At 42.5% G+C, this 23,284-nt stretch overlaps 2 protein-coding genes across 3 annotated transcripts in view; one reads left to right on the top strand and one right to left on the bottom strand.

The window, feature by feature from the left end:
- The first annotated feature begins 201 nt into the window (after positions 1-201).
- Positions 202-16,927, top strand: LOC118551098 (RNA polymerase-associated protein LEO1-like). 2 transcript variants are annotated; one of them, XM_036116634.2, is made up of 9 exons: positions 202-1,608; positions 3,517-3,602; positions 4,789-4,934; positions 6,055-6,139; positions 7,259-7,353; positions 7,862-7,996; positions 10,126-10,264; positions 11,166-11,325; positions 16,330-16,927. In XM_036116634.2, exons 2-9 carry the CDS (start codon positions 3,522-3,524, stop codon positions 16,383-16,385), a joined length of 897 nt encoding a protein of 298 aa, XP_035972527.1. In that variant the 5' UTR covers positions 202-1,608; positions 3,517-3,521; the 3' UTR covers positions 16,386-16,927. The 2 variants fall into 2 exon arrangements, with proteins under 2 accessions (XP_035972527.1, XP_077935462.1); XM_078079336.1 differs by having other exon boundaries at positions 203-1,608; positions 10,129-10,264.
- A 2,325-nt stretch (positions 16,928-19,252) lies between these two features.
- The window catches only part of TMOD3 (tropomodulin 3), an 81,383-nt gene continuing 77,351 nt past the window's right edge, over positions 19,253-23,284 (bottom strand). The window contains exon 10 of the mRNA XM_036116629.2: positions 19,253-22,123. Coding sequence (XP_035972522.1) covers positions 22,089-22,123 — 35 coding nt within the window. The 3' untranslated portion in view covers positions 19,253-22,088. The remainder of the gene's footprint in view (positions 22,124-23,284) is intronic.

Raw genomic sequence — 23,284 nt, forward strand, 5'->3', positions numbered from 1 at the left:
GCACTCTCTCTAAAATAAATATATTTAAAAAAAAATAAAAAACATTGTATTGCAGTATCATTGTCTTGATCACAGAGATTTGGGTACCCCTTATATTTTTCACTCAAGGTGAGTGTCTCACTTTTGCATCCCGGTCCTGGCCCTACTTTCTCACAGCGTAATGGCTGGGATCCAAAGATGAGCACCCTAAGAAAGGGAGTCAGGTAAAAGCTGTATGACCTTTTTTTTTTTTTTCTAAAGATTTTATTTATTTATTTGACAGAGCGAGATACAGCGGGAGAGAGAGCACAAGCAGGGGGAGCAGGAGAGGGAGGAGAAGCAGACTCCCCGCTGAGCGGGGAGCCCGATGCGGGGCTCGATCCCAGGACCCCGGGATCATGACCCGAGCCGAAGGCAGACGCTTAACGACTGAGCCACCCAGGCGCCCCTGTATGACCTTTTTGAGGTTTTATGGTTAGCATGGAAAGTCACATCAAAATCCGACACCTGTTCATTAAAAGTGAGTCACTGATGTGTACCTGTATTCAAAGGGAGGGAAATTTGACTCCTCTTGATGGTTGGGATGGCAAAGAAGTTGCAGGTATGTTTTATTTTTTTATTTTATTTTTTTTAAAGGATTTCTTTATTTGGGGGGTGGGGCTCGTGCGCTCACAAGTGGGGGGAGGGGCAGAGGGAGAGTCTATCTAGCAGACTACCTGCTGAGCGTGGAGCCTGACTCCGGGGGCTTGACTCGGGGCTTGATCTCACAACCCTGAGATCATGACCTGAGCCGAAACGAAGAGTCAGACACGTAACTGACAGCCACCCAGGCGCCCCTGCAGGTGTGTTTTAAATTTACCACACGCATTTACCATTTGTCTTTTCTGTGGTGTTCTACATATACTAATTAATCTTTCCCTTATGAATGGATTCTACCCTACTTTCTTTCTAATGCTGTTGGTACAGTCTGGGAGTGCTGGCTGTGGGAGGCTTACCTGAAACCTAACTATAGAGAAAGAAAAGTGACATTGAAAAAGAAGGTCCTAAATCACCAATGTCCCTTTGCTTTTTTTTTTTTTTTTTTTAACATGCCACTTCCCTAACACCAAAACCTTCAGTCTCTTGCTGTTTCTTGGCTTATCAAATTGTTGAAACTCCTATGCCTGGCTTTTAAGAGCCTTCGTGCTGGCTGTCCTTTTTAAGGCAATATACTTTGTTTCTGTTTTTTTAACTAGTAGACACGTGTATCCATAATTAAGCTCTTATCCTTTCATCTCCAAACCCACCCTTTTATACCAAGCTCAGTGATGCTGGGGCCAAGATTCTGCGAGCACATTTCATCTTTGCCAGCTGCCCCCTGTTAGGGGGCGCTGGAGGGAGACTGGAAGACTGAATAACAAAGAAGAGATTGCTCCTTCCTGTTTATTCGTGGAATTTCTGGAAGCTTCCTGTCAACTTGCAGTTTTTCTAAGGGGGTCCACAAACACCTTTACCTCAGCAGAGGCAGTTCCTTCCTGCAGCAGCTCATCCAATTTGCAGCTTTACCAAAGCTTGGAGAGTCAGCTTCATTGTATTTCCCCCCGCCACCCCCCCCCACATCAGTGCCAGCTGGATACTTCTCTTCCTCAGGTATGAATTTCAGCTCCATACTTTAAGTTTTTAAGTTTAATAATTCCACCTCTTCCCGTTGTTCCCTCATTTCTAAGGGGGTAGAAACCTGAGTAAAAAAAATTTTTTAATTAAATTCTATCCGTATAGACAGCCGATATGTTTTCTGTTCCCCAACTTGGACCTGACTGGGTAGTTCAGGAGACACATCCTCGAAGATGTGATTTGTAGGTTAGTTTGGGTTTGAATGCAGGTCTGAGCTCCTCACCAGTGAAATGGGATGCTGGTAATGCACGGTGTGGTGGCATGATGAATCAGAGTATCCCCTCTGGTTGAGGGCTCAGGTGGCTGCCACGCTTGTTAGGCAGTAGTGATGATTACGCAGACTACGGTGTGGGGTGGTTACTTCCGAGTGCCCTGGAGCACTTACGGAAGAATATTACAAGCTTAGGTCTTTAAACATTCAGCTCAGGTCAGGGTTGGAGAACCAGTGAGCTTTCCTAACAGCCCTAAAAGAATCTCCTATCTCGCAGTCAGAGGGCTGAGGTAGCTGAATATTAAACATTCACTTTTGCGGTTGCAGAATTGCAACATTAGTTGAATTCACAGCCTCTTGAAGTCTCTCATGTGAAAGGACATTGTTTGGACTCAGATAAAAAATTCAATTTCCTAGTCACTCTTCCTTGTCTGTGAGAAGCAGTTTGCTTCCCTGTGTCTGGGGAAACTGGTCTTTCCTTGCTTGAAAACACTGTAATAACCTCACCTGGGGCAGTTTCCATTCCCCTCAAGACTTAGCTAACTGCGTGCTGTCTGACCCACTTGTCACCAGTCGACCCATCACTAGGATCTTTTCATACTCTGACAAAGAAAGCACAAACTCCCAACTGAAGAAGAAATAGCTTATACCCCAAAAGAACTACAAGGTTTTGCTGATATAGGGAGAAGCCTAGGGAGTATGTATGGAAATATATTTTAAGAATGTGAGATGAAGGACAGACTGTAACACTAGCTTGGGCCAAACTGACTGGTTTGGGTGCACTTACATATTCAGGATCTGATGTGTTAGCACATAGAGCAGGACATGGCTCCGGGGTCGGTTAGCTACAGCAAACTCAGTGCTTCCCTGGCATTATGGGGAGGGAATCCAAAGGCTTAGGGAGATCAGAGGGCATTAGACGTAATCTTGTGTTACCTGCATACCACCCCTCACCTTCTCCAGGTACTTCTCCAGGTACCCCTTCTCCAGCTACTCAGCTTCTCCCGAGAAGTCTAGATGAGAACAACTAACATTTAATATTCCACAATTTCTGAGGGTCATGATGGGCTTAGCAGGGTAGTTGTGGCTCAGGGTCTTTTGATGAGGCTGCAGTCAAGATGTTGGCTAAGAATGCATTATCTACGGGCTTGCCTGGGACTGAAGGATCTCTTTCCAAGATGGCTCACTCGTGTGCCCTTGGCAGGAGGCCTCAGTTAGTTGCCACATGAGCCTCTCCAGAGCAGTTTGAGTGTCTTCGCGTCTTGGCAACTGGCTTCTCCAGGGCAAGCGGCCTAAGGAGAGAAAGAGTGAAGCAGAAAAGCCACGGTGTCATGGCCTAGCCTTGGAAGTGAGGTTGTATTCTATTGATCATATAGACCAACCATGACACGTGTTGGAGGAAACTGCAGGGGCAGGAACACCAGAGGCAGGAACCACCAGGAACTACGCTGAACACTGGCTATCACGGCAGCTTTGCCTCCCAGCAACCAACTTGGCCACTTCCTTCTCCATAGATGCTTCTCACGCTTCAGGGGCCTAGGCTCAGGGAGCCAGTTCAAGGTTGGCTTAGTGGAGGTGTGGTTTCTGAGTCTTGGGAAAATGTTGAAGTGAAGGGCTAAGAACTGTGGGAAGAAACTCACTGAGAGAAACTAATACTGTATATTTCCTCCCAGGCTTCATGGATCTGTTTGGAGACATAGATGACATTTCTTCAGAGAGCGATGGGGACAGTGAACAAACTATTCCAGGGCAGCCTGCTGTAAGTACAATCACTAACCTCAACGGGTCCCAGTGTTCGAAGTTAAAAAGAAAGTTTTTTTTTTTAATTTTATTATGTTATGTTAGTCACCATACAATACATCATTGGTTTTTGATGTGGTGATCCACGATCCATTGTTTTCGAATAACACCCAGTGCTCCATGCAGTACGTGCCCTCCTTAATACCCATCACCGGGCTAAAAAAGTTTCAAAGGCTGAAGGGTCTGACTCCTATGGAGAGAGGACATTGATAATTGAGTAGCGGTCTGAAACATCTGAGGAATGGGTGACTTTCTCAGCTATGTTGGGAACTGTGGATATTTGAGGGCACAGAAGGGACTGCTCAGAATGAGGTGATGCCAAACTTTAGGGGCTAAACTGTGAGGACTCGTAATTGAAAACCTTTAAGTTTTTCTTTTCTTTTCTTTCTTTTTAAAGATTTTATTTATTTGAGAGAGAGACAAAGAGATAGTGAGAGAGGGCATGAGCAGGGAGGAGAGGAAGAAGCAGACTCCCTGCTGAGCAGGGAACCCGATTCGGGGCTCAATCCCAGGACCCTGGGGTCATGACCTGAGCCAAAGGCAGACACTTAACCGACTGAGCCACCCAGGCGCCCCTTGATTTAAGTTTTTCTTTCTTTCTTTTTTTAAGATTTTATTTACTTATTTGTGTGTGAGAGAGAGAGAGAAAACATAAGCAGGGGGAGGGGCAGGCTCCCCACTGGCTCCCCAGATGCAGGACTCAATCCCAGGACCCTGGGGTCATGACCTGAGCCAAAGGCAGATGCTTAACCGACTGAGCCACCCAGGTGCCCCTGATTTTTCTTAATGCAAACCTGTGCCAGAAAGCATGTGCTATTTGACTTTCTTCTCCGATTTTAATAGTTACTTAGTACTCTGGGGTTGTACATTTTCACAGTTCTGTCATTTAATGTCTTATGCAAACCATGTATGTCGACAAAATAAATATTTTTTCTGGTAATGCAGGCTAACAGATCTTTTTTCCCATGGTGGTAGTTTTGGGGGAGAGGATGAAATTTTAGGAAGAGGCCTGGAGGGGTTGCTGTTTTGTTCCGAAAGTGGTGTCTGCATTTATTTTCGGTCACCCCTGTATCTCCTAGTACTCTAGAAGAGCTAGAGCAGTTTTAATTTCACTTCAAGCTCTCACATCCTGATTCCTCTCTTAGGATGAACATGGAGTGCCTCAGGACCAACAGGAGGAAGAGCCGATTTCTGAAACCACAATAGAAGTAGAAATCCCCAGTATCAACTCTGATTTAGGAAATGAATTGTACTTTGTTAAACTACCTAAATTTCTCAGCATAGAACCCAAGTAAGAGGACTGATTAAAGTTTTTTTTCAAGATACTAAATTAAAATATGTGGAATGTAAATGTTTTTCTTATCATAAGTTGGCTAATTATAAAGATAGGAGATTCCTCATATACCTCTGGAAAAGTAGATTTAGGATGTGCTGTGGTAAAAAATGATGAGTTACTGGTGTGAGAATTTTATTTTTAAAGATTTTATTTTATTTTATTTTAAGATTTTATTTATTTGTCAGAGAGAGAGCGAGCCTACAAGCAGGGGGAGCAGGAGAGGGAGAAGCAGGCTCCCTGTTGAGCAGGGAGCCCAGTGCGGGACTCGATCCCAGGACCTGAGGATCATGACCGAAGGCAGACACTTAACCCACTGAGCCGCGCAGGTGTCTCTAAAGATTTTATTTATTTATTAGAGAGAGAGAGAGTGCATGAGAGGGGGGAGGGTCAGAGAGCGAAGCAGACTCCCTGCTGAGTGGGGAGCCTGATGTGGGACTCGATCCCGGGACTCTGGGATCAGGATGGGAGCTGAAGGCAGATGCTTAACCAACTGACTCAGACACCCAGGCGCCCCTTGTGTGAGAATTTTAATGTGAATGATTCTTCTAGCATTTGGCACTTATAAATATAACACATGAGAGTTGACAGAGGTGTTTTTCACTAGTGTAAAGCTGAAAAATCAGAAAATGAGATTGAGAAAGTTTGCTAGAGAAATCATAAATGTTCAGTGCAAAAGCCACTGTGGCTAGAAAAGACAATGATTTTGGACAACAAAATAGTATTGATGGGTATTTTTCATGAAGGTTCATGAGTATAAGCTCTTGTGTAATTAAACAGTATACTTTTCTTTAAAAAAAAAAAGATAGACCATTGTCTTATTTATATTTTAGAAGACATATTTCTTCAAACAAGACTTTGAATTATTAGTCACACTTGGATTTTTTTTCAGATAATGTTTTAAAATCAAATTTCAAGAAACTACACTAGTTTGCATACTTTCTTGAAATTTTACATGAAGTTATTTGTCTACTGTGACTTTTAACATTGGTACATGTTATAAAGATGATTATTTTATAAGCATTAATAATATTCATTATTAAATATGGCTAACATGAGATTAAAAAACGATTTTTAGACCTTTTGATCCTCAGTATTATGAAGATGAATTTGAAGGTGAGAAAGTGCTTGACGAGGAAGATAGAACCAGGTTAAGATTAAAGGTACCATTCTATACTTGATTTTTTCTTTTTCTTTTGAAGTATTTTGTTAAGGAAAACAGAGATAATGACTTGAGACTTGAGATTATGAAATGATCTTTTGTGTTTACTCTTCAGTCAATAAATAACTTTAGAACAAGGACTGAAATGTCTTTTCAGAATATTTTTAGGGGAGAGGTTACATACCCTTTTTTTAATCCCTGTAATTGTCACTTTTCTAACTTTTTTCTCCCAGTTGTAATTTTTCAATGGAAGTAACAATGCAAATTCTTGAAAATTGTTAGCTACTTCCTTTAGGTTAAATATAGTTAGGTGTAGGGAGCTGCCTCTACATTTTTTATAGTGGGTAGATCCTCACAACTTCCCACAAGAGATAACTCTCAGGCTCTTTACGGAATTCAGACTATGTACAAAGAGAGGCCTTGTCTTCAGGCAGTTCCTCTCAAGAAGGCCTGGGATGGCAGGACATGCCTGTGCTCTCACAGGGCTGTTGTCTTCTTGCTTGGGGTTGGGGATGAGCTTCTGCTGGGGCAGAACCAACTTTTAGGCTACCTTTGTGATTTGGAGTTCCCTACTACATGGGTAGGACACATTTGAACTGAAAAACAGCAAAGTGGAAGTCTCAAGTTTAAATTGTTGTTGATTTCTTATGTATAGTCTTTTATCTTTTTATTTTTAACTTAATGCCCAGAGCTTCCCTGTCTTACTAGGTCAGGCTTAGTAGTCCCTCCTTCATTGGGTTCATAGCCCTTCCCGCGGACGTGCGGTAGGCAGAGGTCTCCATTTTAACTGCCTAACGCCTGTGGACCCAAAGCCTCATCCTCTCTTCTTTGGAGCTCCCAGTGTGTGTGATAATATCTCCATCCTGCATCGTACTTAGCTTCTGCTTCCACTGCTGTGAACTAGAGCTTAGGAAAGCTTTTAACAAAATGGTTGGTTTAACCAGTACCTCTAGGTATTTGTAGTGGGAGGGTTTCAGTGTTGCCTGGTGGGCTAGTTCTTTTGTGAGCTTCCTTTACCACTACATACGAATTCTTGGCACGTGATTATAAGTCACTGGAGGAAAAAAGAACATGCAGTTTAGTTACATTGGTTTTCTAATGCCTTTGTGTTTTGAACCAGGTAGAAAATACGATAAGATGGAGGAAACGCCGGGACGAGGAAGGAAATGAAATTAAGGAAAGCAATGCTCGGGTGGTCAAGTGGTCAGATGGGAGGTGAGCCCATAATGCCCGGAGGGCACTTGAAACCCAGAGGGGTACCTGGGAGGAACGGGGTTCCCTGTGCAGGACCTTACTTTGGGGCCATCTTTCATTAAAGAGTTAACGAAATCTAGGCCTCTGGGAGGACACTTTAGAAGTGGGCCCAGGATGTGATCAGATTCATGGTAGCTGCCGTCTCCAGGGGAAAGCCTAAGGCTAGCTCACATGTATGAGGTACTATTGGGCAGTATACACTGGTATTTTGGGAAAAAATTGTTTTTATCTTACTAATGAAGTGGTAGAGATTGGGAGAATGACAAAACAATTAGATTTCAAGTTAAAGGAAGGATGAATTTTAGCACCTTTTGCTTTAAAAGGGAATACCTTATTTACAGTGCCTCTGTTTTTCTCATGAATTCAGGACACAGTTCCACAGTGTTTTAAGTAAAGCTGATAGGGGAGAATGGAAACTGTGGGATTTGTTGAATGTCCACCCCAGTACTGAACACTTTCTCGTTTGCAGCCTTTCCCTGCATCTAGGCAGTGAAGTGTTTGATGTCTACAAAGCCCCAATGCAGGGCAATCACAACCACCTGTTCGTTCGAGAAGACACTGGTCTACGGGGACAAGCTGTCTTTAAATCCAAACTCACCTTCAGGTAACTGTTCATCGTGACATGTTGTTACTGGTAGTTAAAGAGCAGCAAGCAGAGAGTCGTGCAGAAAGCCTGACTCAGCCCTGACTGACATGATTTCACGGTGCAGCTCACCAGGGATGTGGTCTGGTTCCCATGCTATTTTTTCACTTTTACTACAAATTGCTGTTTCTCAGGGAGCCAGTTCATGCTGTCAAAACCAACCTGCGACACTGTATAAACCAGAAGACCAGTGAATGGATTCACATTGGTCAGTGCACCTGGTAGGAGGCCTAGAAGACTGGTCTTTGCCGCTCAGCCGGCCTGTGTCCTTTCCCTTCAGTGGAGTTTAGCTGGGAGGCCGGCCGAGCATGAGCATGTTATTGGCGTGTGCACCCAGTAGAGGAAAGGGCTAGATGACGGGAGGGGCTGTGGCCTGACCCCAGGCAGACCCGTGCTTCATACCCACGCTGCCACCTCTTCGCTGGATGCCACTCGCTCCGCTCCTTCACATACCTTCCCTCTAAGGACACCAGGCTGTTATCCTTCATGCGGCTCTCCTCAAAGTGGGCACTTAGCAGACTAATGGTGTGCACAAGGTTTCTTTTTGAGGTCATGGAAATGTTCTAAAATCAGAGTGTAGGAGTGCCAGGGTGGCTCAGTTGGTTAAGCATCTGCCTTCAGCTCAGGTCATGATCACAGGGTCCTGGGATCGAGCCCCTCATCGGGCTCCCTGCTCAGTGGGGAGTCTGCTTCTCCCTCTGCCTCTGCTCCTCCCCACCCCCACTTGTGTTCTGTTTATCTCTCTCTCTCAAATAAATAAATAAAATCTTTATTAATAAATAAAATCATATTGTAATAATGGTCACACAACTTTATAATTTAAAAAAATTGTTTAATTGTATATTAAAATGACTGAATTTTATGGTATGTAAATTACGCTCAATAAATCTGTTACTCCTTTTTTATTTTTTTTAAGATTTTATTTATTTATTTGACAGAGAGAGAGACAGGATAGAGGGAACACAAGCAGGGGAAGTGGGAGAGGGAGAAGCAGACTCCCCACTGAGCAGGGAGCCCAATGTGGGGCTCGATCCCAGGACCCTGGGATCATGACCTGAGCCGAAGGCAGACGCTTAACGACTGAGCCACCCAGGCGCCCTGTTACTCCTTTTTAAGGGCAGACAGCTTTGAGGTTGTGTCTCACTTCTGTCTAAGCTTGAAGGAGAGTCTCAATCTCACTTCTTTTTTTAAATTTTTATTTTATTTTTTTAGAGAGAGAAAGTGTGTGTGACTTGGGGGGAGGAGCAGAGGGAGAGAGAGAATCTCAAGCAGGCTCCACGCTCAGCACAGAGCCCGAAGCGGGGTTCGATCTCACAACCCTGAGATCATGACCTGAGCTGAAATCCAAGAGTTGGACGCTTAACTGACTGAGTCAGCCCAGTGCCCCACACTCTCACTAATTTTTAGTTTCCTTATCTATAAAATGGAGATAATACCTACTTCACAGGGATGTCTGTCAGTTAAGTCAAATAATACATAAGAGGTCATGCAGTGCAGAGACCTGGCATAATAAATGCTGTTCAAATCCGGCCTCTTCCTGAGCTTTCTCGAATGGTGGTGTAAGAGACAGACGATTCCACGGCGTCCTTTTTTTCCACTGTGCTCCGAGTTCCACATTCCTTACATCCCATCTCTCTCCAGTCTCAGAGACGTTCTCCTAAGGATCTCCCTTTCTTCTTTCTGATGTACTGAAAACATGCCTCCGTCCGGTCAGGAATGTACTGCGTTCTGCCCCAGGGACTCCCATTCTCGCTGCTACTGTCCTGCGCTGTCCTGAGGCCTCCTTGCCTTGACCTTCCCTCTAGTCGTTTGCAGATGGAGGGACGCCTCTGTAGTTCTTGAATCACGGCTCCTGGCCTCTGCCTCACCCTCACAGAACCGAGATTTCCCATCCCTTCTTTTCTCTCTGATGGTCCTGGGGGGGGGTGCTGCCTGCTAGAGTGAGGGCGCTCCAAGCGCCAGGACCCGCGGCCCGGCCTCCCGCATCCGCTGAAGGGGAAGTGGCCACTGTCCGCAGCCGTCTGTGCCGTTGATGTAATGGCCTCTCCCTGTCCGTAGTCTACAGCGAGCCATTCTTGTCTGTCTCCCAGCAGACCTCACTCTACAGACTGTGCCACACACAGGAAGATGACCCTGCCACTTGATAAGAGATGCTCAAAGACACAGAGGATCAGAGTCTTACCGATGGCTGGGCGTGATCCTGAGTGCCAGCGCACTGAAATGATGAAGGTGCGTCGGCTAAGCTTTATCCCGGGATTTTGGGGGTATGAAGAGCTGTACTTTTCAGAATACTAATTCACAATTTTGTATCGCCACAACCAATTTATTTCTTGTTGTGATTTATCAGGGAGCCAGCTCAAACCCAAGCGTGTGGTGAACCATAGTGATGTCAGTGACCGCTGGTGAGATACAGCAAACCAGACACTCCTGTGCTCTCTCTTCAGTTTATGAGATTTCAGGGGAAATCTGATAATTTAGAAAATGTAACCTTTGACAGATATCATAAAACTTTGTCAGCCGGATAGGAAATGGCTAGGAAGGTCAAAAAGACATTCCTAACTCCTGGACACCAGCTCTGCCTTGTGAACACCAGTGTGTGGATTGGCAGGCGGAGGAAGGGCGTGACTGTTCTGCTCGGGGGCTCAGGGACCCTCCCCTACCAGCGCCTCCCCGTCCTGTCATCGGGAGCTCTGGGGAAGCTCTCTGGGGGGAGGGGCCCGGATAGGAACCTCTGGGCACCACTGTAGTTCGGTGGAGCCCGAGCAAGCCGGATGTCTGTCTCAGGGGCTAGCAGACGCAGCCTCCCTCAGGTGTCCACCGGGCATGGCCGAGGTTCCTCAGGCTGGTTGCTGCTCTCTGGGCTCTGGCTGGCCGCCCCCCGTGCGGCTCCCAAGGCCATGTCTGTGCCCGTTCTGATGGGGCAGTTGGCGCGAGGGAGTCTTCTGCCCCTTCACCCTGTGTTGCCTTCACGCCTTAGAACTAAACTGCACAGAGTGATCGCTGTGTGTGATAACAGGTGTGGAATGGGGAGAACTGTTCTCTGAAGACAAGAAATGTAGTAAATGTAGGTTCAAGTGGGCACAAAGGTAGTTCATTTTTTCAGTTAAAAAGTTGATTTCCTTCTTTACAGAAAGAAGAACGTTTGAGGGCTTCTACTCACGAGACATCCCGTCTATGGGAGAAGCAGAACCAGCAGGGGCTGAGTGTCCCCTACCAGGACCGTAACAGTGTCCATGAGGAGGAGGAAGACGCCGAAGCCATTAAAAACCATTACCAAAGGGAGCTCCAAGGTGAGTTGGGCATGGAGGTCACATCTCATCTGAGGGCTGCAGAGGCTTGCCCTGCTGTGATTTACTTAGGGCAACAGTACGAAGGCCTTTTATTTTTACTATTTTTGTTGGGGCCACTTTCCCACAGAAAAGCTTAGCTGGGAAAATAAGGCACCCCCCCAGATAAAATCAATTAAATAATTTATGTCCTTATGGAGGAAAATGTGGTAATGAGCAGTTTGCCTGCTTATGTAGTTGACCCAGTATTTAAACTTTGTAGTTTTTAATGTTGGCATAAAACCTCTTGGGTGTTCAAAAGTGATGACGCTTTCAGAACAAAACCTCTCAAATCAAAGTCATTTCAGCATGTCTGACAGTTATATATACCTTCTCATCAAAACTTTAAAAATGTTGGGACGCCTGGGTGGGTTTGTCAGTTAAGCCTCTGCCTTCAGCCCAGGTCATGATCCCAGGGTCCTGGGGATCGAGTCCTGTGGGAGTCTGCTTCTCCCTCTCACTCTCCCATGGTGCTCTTCCTCTTTCTCCCTCCCTCCCTCTCTCTCTCTCAAATAAATAAATTAACTAATTAATAAAATCGTTAAAAAAAAAACAACTTTAAAAATGTTGTTGGCTCCTGAAGGGATAATGTACAGTGGGAAGCAACAACATTCAGGAGAAAAACTCGGGAATAAACAGGTCTTCATCTTTGAGGGTCAGTCCCATGTCTGAAGTTCCTTTGCTTTCAGAGGAACGAGCCAGAATCTATTCTTCAGACAGCGATGAGGGATCAGAAGAAGAAAAGGCTTAAAGATTACCGAGAGCAAGGGAACTTACCAGTGATGAGGTAGAACCAAATTTATTCAACTCTGAGGGGTTTGTTCTGAACCCAGGAGCCAACTCCTGGACTGAAGAGTAGCTCCCAGCCCAGGAGCACAGACAGATGTCTGTAGGCTTCACTGAAGTCAGTGAGGTAAATGCAGTGACAGGAGCGGGAGCGGCCAGAGGAGGGTCTGACCCCTGTGCTCCGGCGGGTGTTGGAAGGCTGCTCAGAGGAGACCTCTCGCTGGGTGTGGAAGAAAGTGTTAGCTTGCAGGGCACACGGGCCTGGTGGGCGTCCGAGGAGGATGGAAAGGCCTGTGAGAAAACGTGCGGGGCCCTGAGGCACCACCACGCCCGAAAGTAATTCAGTGTGGTAGAGCAAGGGGCGTACCGTGGTCCTCGTGGTAACCGGCCATCTTTATTGTTTGGGTGTAATAGTAATTGAGGGTTATTCCATTTTCACATTACTAAAATACTTTCCCTTTAATTATCTCCTTTTCCACTTATGTCGTAAGTACAAATACATTTTAAGTCTTAAATATACAGGGAATCACTATATTATTGCCCACACACCATTTAATTGATTCACTGTTTTCTGAATGTTTAATATGCTTTACTCTAGGTTTAGAGTCACAGATTGGTAACAGTAACATCACAGTAACAGAAATGTTAAGCATGTCAGTTAAGCACGAGTCACCTAAGGGAGGCATTCATTTTTCATATAAAAATATATAAAAATCTTTAAAATATATATATACATATATATTTAAAACTTTAGGGGCACCTGGGTGGCTCAGTTGGTTGAGCATCTGACTCTTGATTTCGGCTCGGGTCATGAGCTCAGGGTTGTGAGATTGAGCCCCAAGTAGGGCTCCATGCTCAGTGTGGAGTCTGCTTGAGATTCTCTCCCCGCCCCCACTTGCTCGCTCTCTTTCTAAAATAAATAAAATCTTTATTTTTTAAAAATATTTTTATTAGAGCGAGAGAGAACAAGCAGGGGGAGCAGCAGAGTGAGAGGGAGAAACAGGCTCCCTGCTAAGCAGGGAGCCCGATGCAGGACTCGATCCCAGGACCCCAGGATCATGACCTGAGCCAAAGACAGACGCTTAACCAACTGAGCCACCCATGCACCCCTAAATTAAATCTTTTAAAAAAATAAAATAAAACTTCAAAAGTATACTGAGAAAGCACATAAAATGCAAGCAGTCCTTTTTAAAAACCCACAGGCTTTAAAATATTGAATTCTAGATTAAAAAAGTGAAATAGTGAGGAAGCAGGGGAATGTATTTCAAGTAATATGATTGCAATGTCAGTCAGTGTAGAGTGAGGAGGAAGCGTCTCTTCTGCCCTGACTGCTGCCCAGGGAAGCCCAGGTTCGTGGGACCTGACCGGCTGGAGACAGTGTCTGTGGACATGGGTTGCTCCTGGGGGGTGGCCTTCTGATGTGAAGGGCTGGCTCCCCCATCAGCTCAGAACCACTTTATTTTTTTTTTTTTTTTTTTAGTTTTAACTTTAATTCCAGTTAGTTAACATACAGTGCTATATTAGTCTCAGGTGTGCAATATAGTGATTCAAACTTCCATGCAACACCCGGTGCTCATCACAAGTGCCCTCCTTAATCCCCATCACCTGTCACCCCCCGTCCCCTCTGGTAACCATCAGTTTGTTCTCTAAGGTTGAGAGTCTGTTTCTTGGTTTATTTTTTTCCTTTGTTCATTTTTTTTTTGTTTCTTAAATTTTACATGAATGAAATCCTAAGTTATTTGTCTTACTGTGACTTATTTCACTTAGCATTATACTCTCTAGCTCTATCCACATCATTACAAATAGCAAGATTTCATTCGTTTTTACAGCTGAGTAATACTCCAGTGTATATACACCACATCTTCTTTATCCATTCATCTAGTGATGGACACTTGGGCTGTTTCCATAATTTGGCTTTTGCAGATAATGCTGCTATAAACATAGGGATGCATGTATCCCTTTGAATTAGTGTTTTTGTATTCTTTGGGTAAATACCCGGTAGTGCGATTGCTGGATCACAGGGTAGTTCTGTTTTTAACTTTTTGAGGAACCTCCATACTGTTTTCCACAGTGGCTGCACCAGTTTGCATTCCCACCAACAGTGCAACAGGGTTCCTTTTTCTCCATATCCTCACCAACACTTGTTTGTTGTGTTTTTTGATTTTAGCCATTCTGACAGGTGTGAAGTGATAGCTCGTTGTAGTTTTGACTTGCATTTCCCTGATGATGAGTGCTGATGAGCATGTTTTCATGTGTCTGTTGGCCGTCTGGATGTCTTTTTTGGAGAAATGTCTGTTCATATCTTCTGCCCATTTTTTGATTGGTTTATTTGGTTTTTAGATGCTGAGTTGTACGAGTTCTTTATATATTTTGGATACTAACCCTTTATCAGCTATGTCATTTGCAAATAGCTTATCCCATTTAGTAGGTTGCCTTTTAGTTTTGTTGTTCCTTTGCTGTGCAGAAGCTTTTTATTTTGATGAAGTTCCAATAGTTCATTTTTGCTTTTGTTTCCCTTGCCTCAGGGGACCTATCTAAAAAAAAAAAATTGCTATGGCCAATGTCGAAGAAGTTACTGCCTGTGCTTTCTTCTAGGATTTTTATGGTTTCACGTCTCATATTTAGGTCTTTAATCCATTTTGAATTTAGAAAGTGGTCGTTTCATTCTTTTGCATGTAGCTCTCCAGGTTTCCCAACAGCGTTTGTTGAAGAGACTTTATCCCATTGGATATTCTTTCCTGCTTTGCCGAAGATTAATTAACCATATAGTTGTGGGTTTATTTCTGGGTTTTTATTCTGTTGATCTGTGTGTCTGTTTTTGTGCCAGTACCATACTGTTCAGATTGCTGCAGCTTTGTAATAGAACTTGAAGTCCAGAATTCTGATGCTTCCAGCTTTTCTTTTTCAAGAGTGCTTTGGCTATTCAGGGTCTTTTGTGGTTCCATACAAATTTTAGATTTATTCTACTTCTGTGAAAAATGCTGTTGGTATTTTGATAAGGATTGCATTAAAAGTGTAGAATGCTTTGGATAATATACACATTTTAATAATATTTGTTCTTCCAATCCATGAGCATGGAATGGCTTTCCCTTTCTTTGTGACCTCTTCACTTTCATCAGTGCTTTATAGTTTTCAGAGTTGAGTTTTTTTTTTTTTTTTTTTACCTCTTTGGCTAGGTTTATTCCTAGATATCTTATTATTTTGGGTGCAATTGTAAATGAGATTGTTTTCTTAATTTCTCTTTCTGCTGCTTCATTATTGGTGTAGAGAAATGCAACAGATTTCTGTATATTGATTTTGGATCCTGCAACTTTACTGAATTTGTGTTATCAGTTCTAGCAGTTTTTTGGAGTCTTGGGTTTTCTACGTCCAGTATCATGTCATCTGCAAATATTGACAGTTAATACTTCATCCTTACTGATTTGAATGCCTTTTCTTTCTTTTTGTTGTCTAACTGCTGAGGCTAGCACTTCCAGTATTATGTTGAATAAAAGTGGTGAGAGTGGCCATCCTTGTCTTGTTCCTGACCTTAGGGGAAAAGCTCTGAGTTTTTCCCCATTGAGGATGATGATGTTAGCTGTGAGTTTTTCATAGGTGGCCTTTATTACATTGAGGTACGTTCCCTCTAAACTTATTGTTGGTTTTTATCATGAATGGATGTTGTACTTTGTCAAATGCTTTTTCTGCGTTAACTGAAACAATCATATGATTCTTATCCTTTCTCTTATTGATGTGATGTATCACATTGATTGACTTGCAAATATATTTTTTAAAGATTTTATTTATTTGACAGAGAGAGCACAAGCAGGGGGGAGAGGCAGAGGGTGAAGCAGACTCCCAGCTGAGCAGGGAGCCCGACGTGGGACTTGATCCCAGGACTGAGCGAAAGGCAGATGCTTAACCAACTGAGCCACCCAGGTGTCCCGATTGACTTGCAAATATTGAACCACCCTTGCAACCCAGGAATAAATTCCACTTGATCAGTTGGTGAATGATTTTTTAAAATATATTGTTGGATAAAAAAATTAAAAAAAATTACTGGAACCCCCCCCAAAATATATATATATATTGTTGGATTTGGTTTGCTAGTATTTTGTTGAGGATAGCTCAGAACAAATGTAGACAAAATTTCTAGAAACGTTTGATACTGAATTTTACATCTTATCTCTTGTATCTGTTCAGGAGGTGAGGCCTCCAGAAAGAGGAAAGCGGGGCGTGAAGAGGAAGAAAACGACTGAAGTATGAAATGTGCCTTCATTGTATACATTGTACTGACTCTTGAGGAACACAGGTTTGAACCGCACGGGTCCACTTACAGCCTTTTTTTTTTTTTGATAAATATGGTACAGTGCTGTAAATGTATTTTCTCTTCCTTATGGTTTTCTTAATAAATTTTCTTTAGCTTTATTATATACATTTAACAAGCAAAACAGGTATTAGTCAACAGTTTGTTATCAGTAAGGCTTCTGGTCAGCAGTAAGCTATTAGTAGTTAAGTTTCTGGGGAGGCAAAAGTGATAGTCAGATTTTCAACTGTGCAGGGAATTGGCGCTCCTAACCCCATTACTGAAGAGTCAGCTGTATATTGTTTTCAACAGTTTGTTTTAAAGCAATGATGACATGACTTGTTTTGACTGAAATGATGAGTGGAGTCGCTTTCGCATAATCCTAGTTGTGAATAAAAAATGTTCAGAAGCAAGAGTCTGTGGCTTTAGAAAATCCATTTTTCCCTGACAAGAAGCTTATTTTGGTAACTGCTCTGGGTCTTAGGTTTTTGTGCATTTTGGCTACGCTGGCCCATCTCATCCTCCTGGCTGGGCCCAGAGGTGGGCTTCTGCTCAGGTCAGGTATCGCCTCTTCGGGGATGGCCTCCTGTCCTGCCAAGCTGGGTTTGGGGCCCATCTGTGCTTTGTCATTTATTTCCATGGGCATGGTCATGATCTCAGCGTCGTGGGGTCGAGCCCCACATTGGGCTCTGCCCTCAGCGCGGGGTCTGCTTGCGACTCTCTCTCCCTCTGCCCCTCCCTCCTGCTAGCGTGCTCTCTAAAATACATAAAATCTTTAAGAAAATATTTAAAAGACCTCTATCCAAAGCTTTTTCCTCCCAAGTAAAAAAACATTTTAAAAAGATTTTATTCATTTATTTGGCAGAGAGAGAGAGAAGGGGGGAGGGCACAAGCGGGGGAGTGGCAGGGAGAGGGAGAAGCAGGCTCCCTACTGAGCGGGGACTCGATCCCAGGATCCCGGGATCATGACTTGAGCCAAAGGCAGACAGTTAACCGACCGAGCCACCCAGGCACCCTGGAAAGCTTCACATTTGAAGGACAAAAGATGTTTCGTGATTTTGGACCCACATATGGTCGGCCACCCTCATCATTTGGTCCCTAGAAGAGCAGGGGCCACCGTGCTGGGCATGAGAACATTGTCTCCTCAGGGCCACGCAGACGCACAGGAGCTGGAGGTGCCCTGCTTTCCAAGGACAGGCATCCAGACCTCTTGCAGGAGGAAGGAAGCCCAACAGCTGTCCTTGGAAAGCCGGCCAACATTAAAGATACAACGGGAAGGTCTTCATTCCCCTACGTTTCACAACTGTGAAATTTTTAAATTATTTGACACTTATCCCTAAAAGCTTCCTCAAACCCATGAGAACACATCTCACAGATTTTCTCTTTTGCTTGGTAGATTTGGGTGACTGGTAAGAGATGTCTTTGAATTGCTGTAAAAATCATCTCTCGTTTATTAGGATTGGCTCCCATCAGGTCCACAGGATTCTGTTTCTTCACATTTGTCAATTCACCTTTATGGCCAGACCAGACCAAGAACCGACGGTATTTCAACCATGTGAAATTACTATTTTTTTGGGTAAAAATGGTCAAGTAGTGACAATTTTATATGGCTTAATGTAATAGACTGGGATAGAGTAACTATAGGAAATAAACTTGTTCCCGAAGGGGTATGTAAGATATAACTTTAGAACATAAGAACTAAAGGGATATTTCAAAAAGTCCAAGTCTATAGAATATTTGATAAACTTTATTGAAATTACCTCAGTATGACGTGGTAAGTTCTAAATGCCCATAGTACATAGTCTTCAAAAGAAACTTCACTATTATGAATCAAGTTTAATAATACAATATTTAAGTATATTTAATATTAATCAGTAATATTTGAGTATCGGACTTATGGAGCTGAATTTTAATGTTGAATAGAAGAATGACCAAATAAAAACGACATAAAAATATAAAAAAATCTTTGCTTATAAAAACATTTTCTCAAAAATAGTGAAGCATTTCTTTGGTAAGCAAGTCTTATGGTGAGAATGATCTAGAAACATGAATGCTCAGTGAGAGTGGACAGAAGACAGTTCGATAGATGGTTAGACCCAAGAACTCACACCCTTGTCCAAGGGCAATAGTAGTGGTTCTGGTACATCCGTGTGTTTGGTTTCCGTGGGTGCCTTGTGTTCAGCTAATACTATGCACAAGTTAAGTGGCCATAGGGGCATTATGCTAAGTGAACTAAGCCAGAAAAAGACAAATACTGTATGATCTCATTTATATGACTATCTAAAAACACTGATCTCAGAACAGAATAGCCAGGTGGTTACCAGAGGTAGGGGTGGAGAGTGGAGGACACAGGTGAAGGTGGTCAAAGCTACAAACTTCCTGTTAGAAGATGAATATATCCTGCGGACAGCATGGTGATTATAGTTAACAAAACTGTATTACATATCTGGAAGTTGCTAAGAGAGTAGATCCTAAAAGTTCTCATCACAAGGAAAAATCATTGTTTTTGTGTGAGCTGACGGATAACTCGGGGTAGATATTTCATGATATATATGTATGTCACATCATGTTGTCTACCTTTAATACAAAGTTATATGTTAATTATATCAATAATATTAGAAAAACATTTTTTTTAAAAGAGTGAAGGGGTGCAAGGACAGGACTGAACTCGCAGAGGAAGGAAGCTGCTGGGCCCACCGGAGAACGACCCACCCTCTGGTCTGCGGGAAGGGGCCTGTGCTTCCCGACTCCGTAAGGGCCAGGGAGACACACCCTGCGAGCACAGAACTAAAACTAGCAGAATTTATGCAATCTCATGAATCTTTTCAACTTACTTATTTTAATGGCAGCAAGGATTAAATATACTGTACGAATAGAACATGACTAACATTTTATCAAAACATTTTTCTTTTATAATTTTTATTATACCATGGAATCCCCTTTATAAGTGAAAATACATCAGACACTGTCAAAGGAAAAACAATTTACAAAGTTCTATTTACATGTAACTTTTCCAGAGTGTACCTATTGCACAAAATGAGTATGTGGGTTACTTCATTCAAATAACAGGAATTTGCAATTTAATAAGTGAGATAATTCTCCTTGAAATCTCTAACAATCTGCTAGTTTTTTTAAACGCAAAATGTTTATTTGGTCTTCTAAATGACAGGCACCCTTACGAAATGTATTTCACCTATACTTAAGACTTCTACTAGATTTAAGCTACAAGTTTATAGCACCAAAATCCATTTTAATAATACCAGTATTAATATTGCTTTTTTCAATACGTATAATTTCATGTAGACATACCTGCAAAATCAACTTCAAATATGAATGTAAAATTTTACAAAATGGGAAATTAAAAGATTTTTAAAAACAGCAATTTAAAAATGCAAAGAATATTCTTTGATTAGATAACCAGGTAAGTTTAAATTGGTTAGCCTACAGAATGTTTTAAGGCCTTAGAAAATCTTTGGTTTAAAAATCAAGATTATTTCAGATCCCTAATCTATTATAACGTTTTAAAGCTATAGAGAAATACGGTAAGTTACTAAAAGGTTAAGAGGTGCCAGAACTTTAAAGATCAAAGTAAACATCAGTTTTCTCCCTTGTAATTATAATTGATTTTCTGTATTCAATTGGATTGAATGGTCATCTTTAAAGATATTTATGAAAAAATGTTTCCTTCAATTATATAACTGTCATAGCTCAGAACTGGAATGGTACAAGCAAAACACTTCTTCATACTTCAGTAAGTCATAAATGAAAAAGATACTACCCATAAGTACGATACACATACTGGGTAGGGCCCCACCTACCTATATTAAAAAAAGAAAACTTACAGGACAGTGCAAGCAAGGAAGCCTTGCTGTTGGTGTGATGGGGACCCTTAAAGACTTGCTGCACGCTCACTCCCCACCCTGCAGCAAGTGAGCAGTCTCTAAAATCAAGTAGATTTCCAAAGTTGTATATGAAAAGAAGATAGACAGAAACACTTGCTAACTTAGAAAAAAAAAAAAAATCAGTGGTCTCTAACTGAAAAGGAATAGTGCAAAGTCAATCTCTGGCCCCCTTGAAACACCAATACTGACTCCGAAAAAATAAAGACCACCAGTTCTTACAAGGGAAGCTTTTGCCTGTTGAGAAGGCTTATTACCAGAGCACACAAGATGCTCCGTGGCTTACTGAGTAAACTGTCCAGCCCAAGCCAAAGGAGGGACACTTTGTAATTTGATTTCAAAAAAATCAACAGACCTCTCCCCTACTCTTAAATGGGATTCTTCCCTTTATTCCCTGTAAATCATCTAGCCAGGCCTGAACGCTGGAGGTCAGGATGGTCTCCGCCATCTTCTCCAGGGGCTGCCCCGAAACAGGGCCGGAGTCCAGGTCCGATCCAGGCTGGAGGCAGCCTTCCCCGGGGCACACTGTTCGCGTGTTCATTTGAATACTGTGAGCATCAGCAGTAGGAAGACCCTTTCTCACGAGAGATTACTTTTACACAATGTGGACAAAAAAGTGTAAGACGAAAGGAAACATAATAAACATTAGATTTACGAAGGACAGTTTTCCTTACTGGTCAGACAGTTCGTAGCGAGCGCTGAGTCACGACCATCTATGCAATTCTGTGTGCACACAAATGCCAATGCTGTGCAACAGCTAATTCATACACAGGCCAGGTGCTCATTTACTTTACAGTAATCATCAGTTTCAATGACCGTTTGCATGTGCCTCAGGCTCAAATTCCATCATGTTTATTATCTTTGATTTCACGTGTTTAGATAATAAGAAAAAAGAAGGCTGTTACTAAAGTAACAGAGTTGGCCCTATGGCTTTTACAGGGAAGAAAACAGCTTGCCTACTTAGATGCTTTTTACTACGAGCTTTCACAAAAATTTAATAATGCCCAATTAAAATAAAAAACTATAATGAATTTAGACATAACTATACTTTTAAACAAAGTACGGAACGTGGCCAAGCCGATGACTTTGTTTAAACAAGTCTAGGTGTTGCCGACTCACACCCATCAGACAAGGGTGGTGACCTGGAATGTGCAGGAGGCCCCTTTCTCTCTCCCAGAGATGGGCTGGTACTCCTGAACAGAGGACCAGATCTGGAGTCATCGGTTTTAAAATTTTGGCATTTTGCTTTCTTGATAGAAACGGAAAGCACACTCTCGCCAAGTTTATGTATTCTAAAACACGGCCAGGGCTCCGTGCAACGGGATAAGGAAAGAAAGCTCTGATGAGGGTCTTGTACCTAACAGGTGCAACAGCAGTTCTCGTATCAGTCAGGTCCCTTTTTGATTTAAAAAAGATTGGTCCTTAAAATGTTCATAGTATTTTACATAAATGATTTCCTAAACTTCTTTCACAATTGTACTTTTTAACTCATGACTCATCACAAACCATTTAATTAAGCTAAATTAAAATTGATTTTAGCAGAAAGAAAAAATGTTATAAAATACAAAATACCCCCTACTATTGATTTTACAGTTTGAAACTGTTAACGTAAACTAGAAAAAAGATACATGTAGTTTAAAAAAAAAAAAAGATTTCCAGTCTTTTCCCTTCTACCCACGAAAATGTTACATCTGACATCACCACCATGAGCTCTTGGTGAACCCTTCAAGTCTCCCAAAGATTGGATCTTGGTGGACTTACTGGTGGTCTCCTTCAACTCGTCTTTTGCGAACTGTGAGGAAAAAAAAGAAAGCGTATTAGAAATCTCGGTTACTTTGTACAATGTTAACTTCCTAGTAAGGAATAAGTTTCTGTATGATCTGTTAGAGTTGTACAGAAATGAAATGTCCATTTGTTGTTCACAGGGCCATTAAAATAAAAAATTTGCATCCTTCATCATTTCCATTTACTTGTTGAGAACTGAGGGGCTTCGAAATGCGAACCACGTGTCCTCAGCTCACGTGAGCTCCCACAGGAGCGGGAGAAATCTAAACTGCTCTGTATCCACCTTCACGTCACTGCACCTGTCTCATTTGTTATTAAAAAAATTGATACCTGTTAAGACAATGCCTTATAAATTACTGTGTTAAATCTTGAAGTCACATTCCGACAGCTGGGATTAGAAAGTATTAAAAGTTAACGATTTGTATGCTCTTCTGACGAGGCACCACAACCCATTTCCTTAGTTTGTGAAAGAACGTAACAAAAACATTTTTGTCATTTTAGAGGTAAATGACTTGCTACTGCTTTCCAAATTTTCATTCTAGTGTCTCCTACAAAATGAACCAGGCTCTAACAAAAAAACAAAATACAAAGGAACGGACTCCTCAGACCCGAGTCAGGTGGTAAGGTCCTACCCAGCGGCCATAATAGACTCTGGCCACCAAACTGCTCAGTCAACTAGTTCAGTGGATGGAGCAAAAGAAAGGTGCAGAGGTCTCAGGAGCCCCCAGCCGCTTTGCAGACTGGTGACCTCAAACCAGTAGGCTGTACTCAGTGATGGCAGGATGGGGTCTTCAAGCAGACATTCGAGTGATGTGCATAAAAGCTTGGGCAGCCGTTGGCTGGGTGCTAGCTAGAGAGCAAAAACCAGGAGAACTGAAGTATCAGGCTCCCATGAGCATTTTTATACTTAGCTAATTAAGTACAACCTTCACTCTGATTTTAGTCCATGTTAACGAAAACAAGTCTTGCGTGTTTACTGAAATATTGAGGGAAAAAATCAAGTAGAGACCTGAGTCCTCAAATACAAACCTTATTCATATATATAGATCTCTGAAAAATACGGAAATACTTTCTTGAAAGACCAGATTAACCCTTTAGGGTAGAACATTTCCAAGAGAACGCTAAACTGCAGCAGGGTTTGGAGGTCACTGGCAGACCATTTCAGGTG

This window comes from Halichoerus grypus, chromosome 8 (genome assembly GCF_964656455.1).
Source record: "Halichoerus grypus chromosome 8, mHalGry1.hap1.1, whole genome shotgun sequence".
Lineage (NCBI taxonomy): Eukaryota > Metazoa > Chordata > Mammalia > Carnivora > Phocidae > Halichoerus > Halichoerus grypus.

What these genes read in the sequence shown, in the direction of transcription:
- LOC118551098 (XM_036116634.2), top strand. Translation starts at nt 3,522, where the DNA reads ATGGATCTGTTTGGAGACATAGATGACATTTCTTCAGAGAGCGATGGG. An exon ending in GAACCAGGTTAAGATTAAAG is followed by an intron (nt 6,140 to 7,258) that starts GTACCATTCTAT and finishes GTTTTGAACCAG; the next exon opens with GTAGAAAATACGATAAGATG. An exon ending in AAATCCAAACTCACCTTCAG is followed by an intron (nt 7,997 to 10,125) that starts GTAACTGTTCAT and finishes TCTGTCTCCCAG; the next exon opens with CAGACCTCACTCTACAGACT.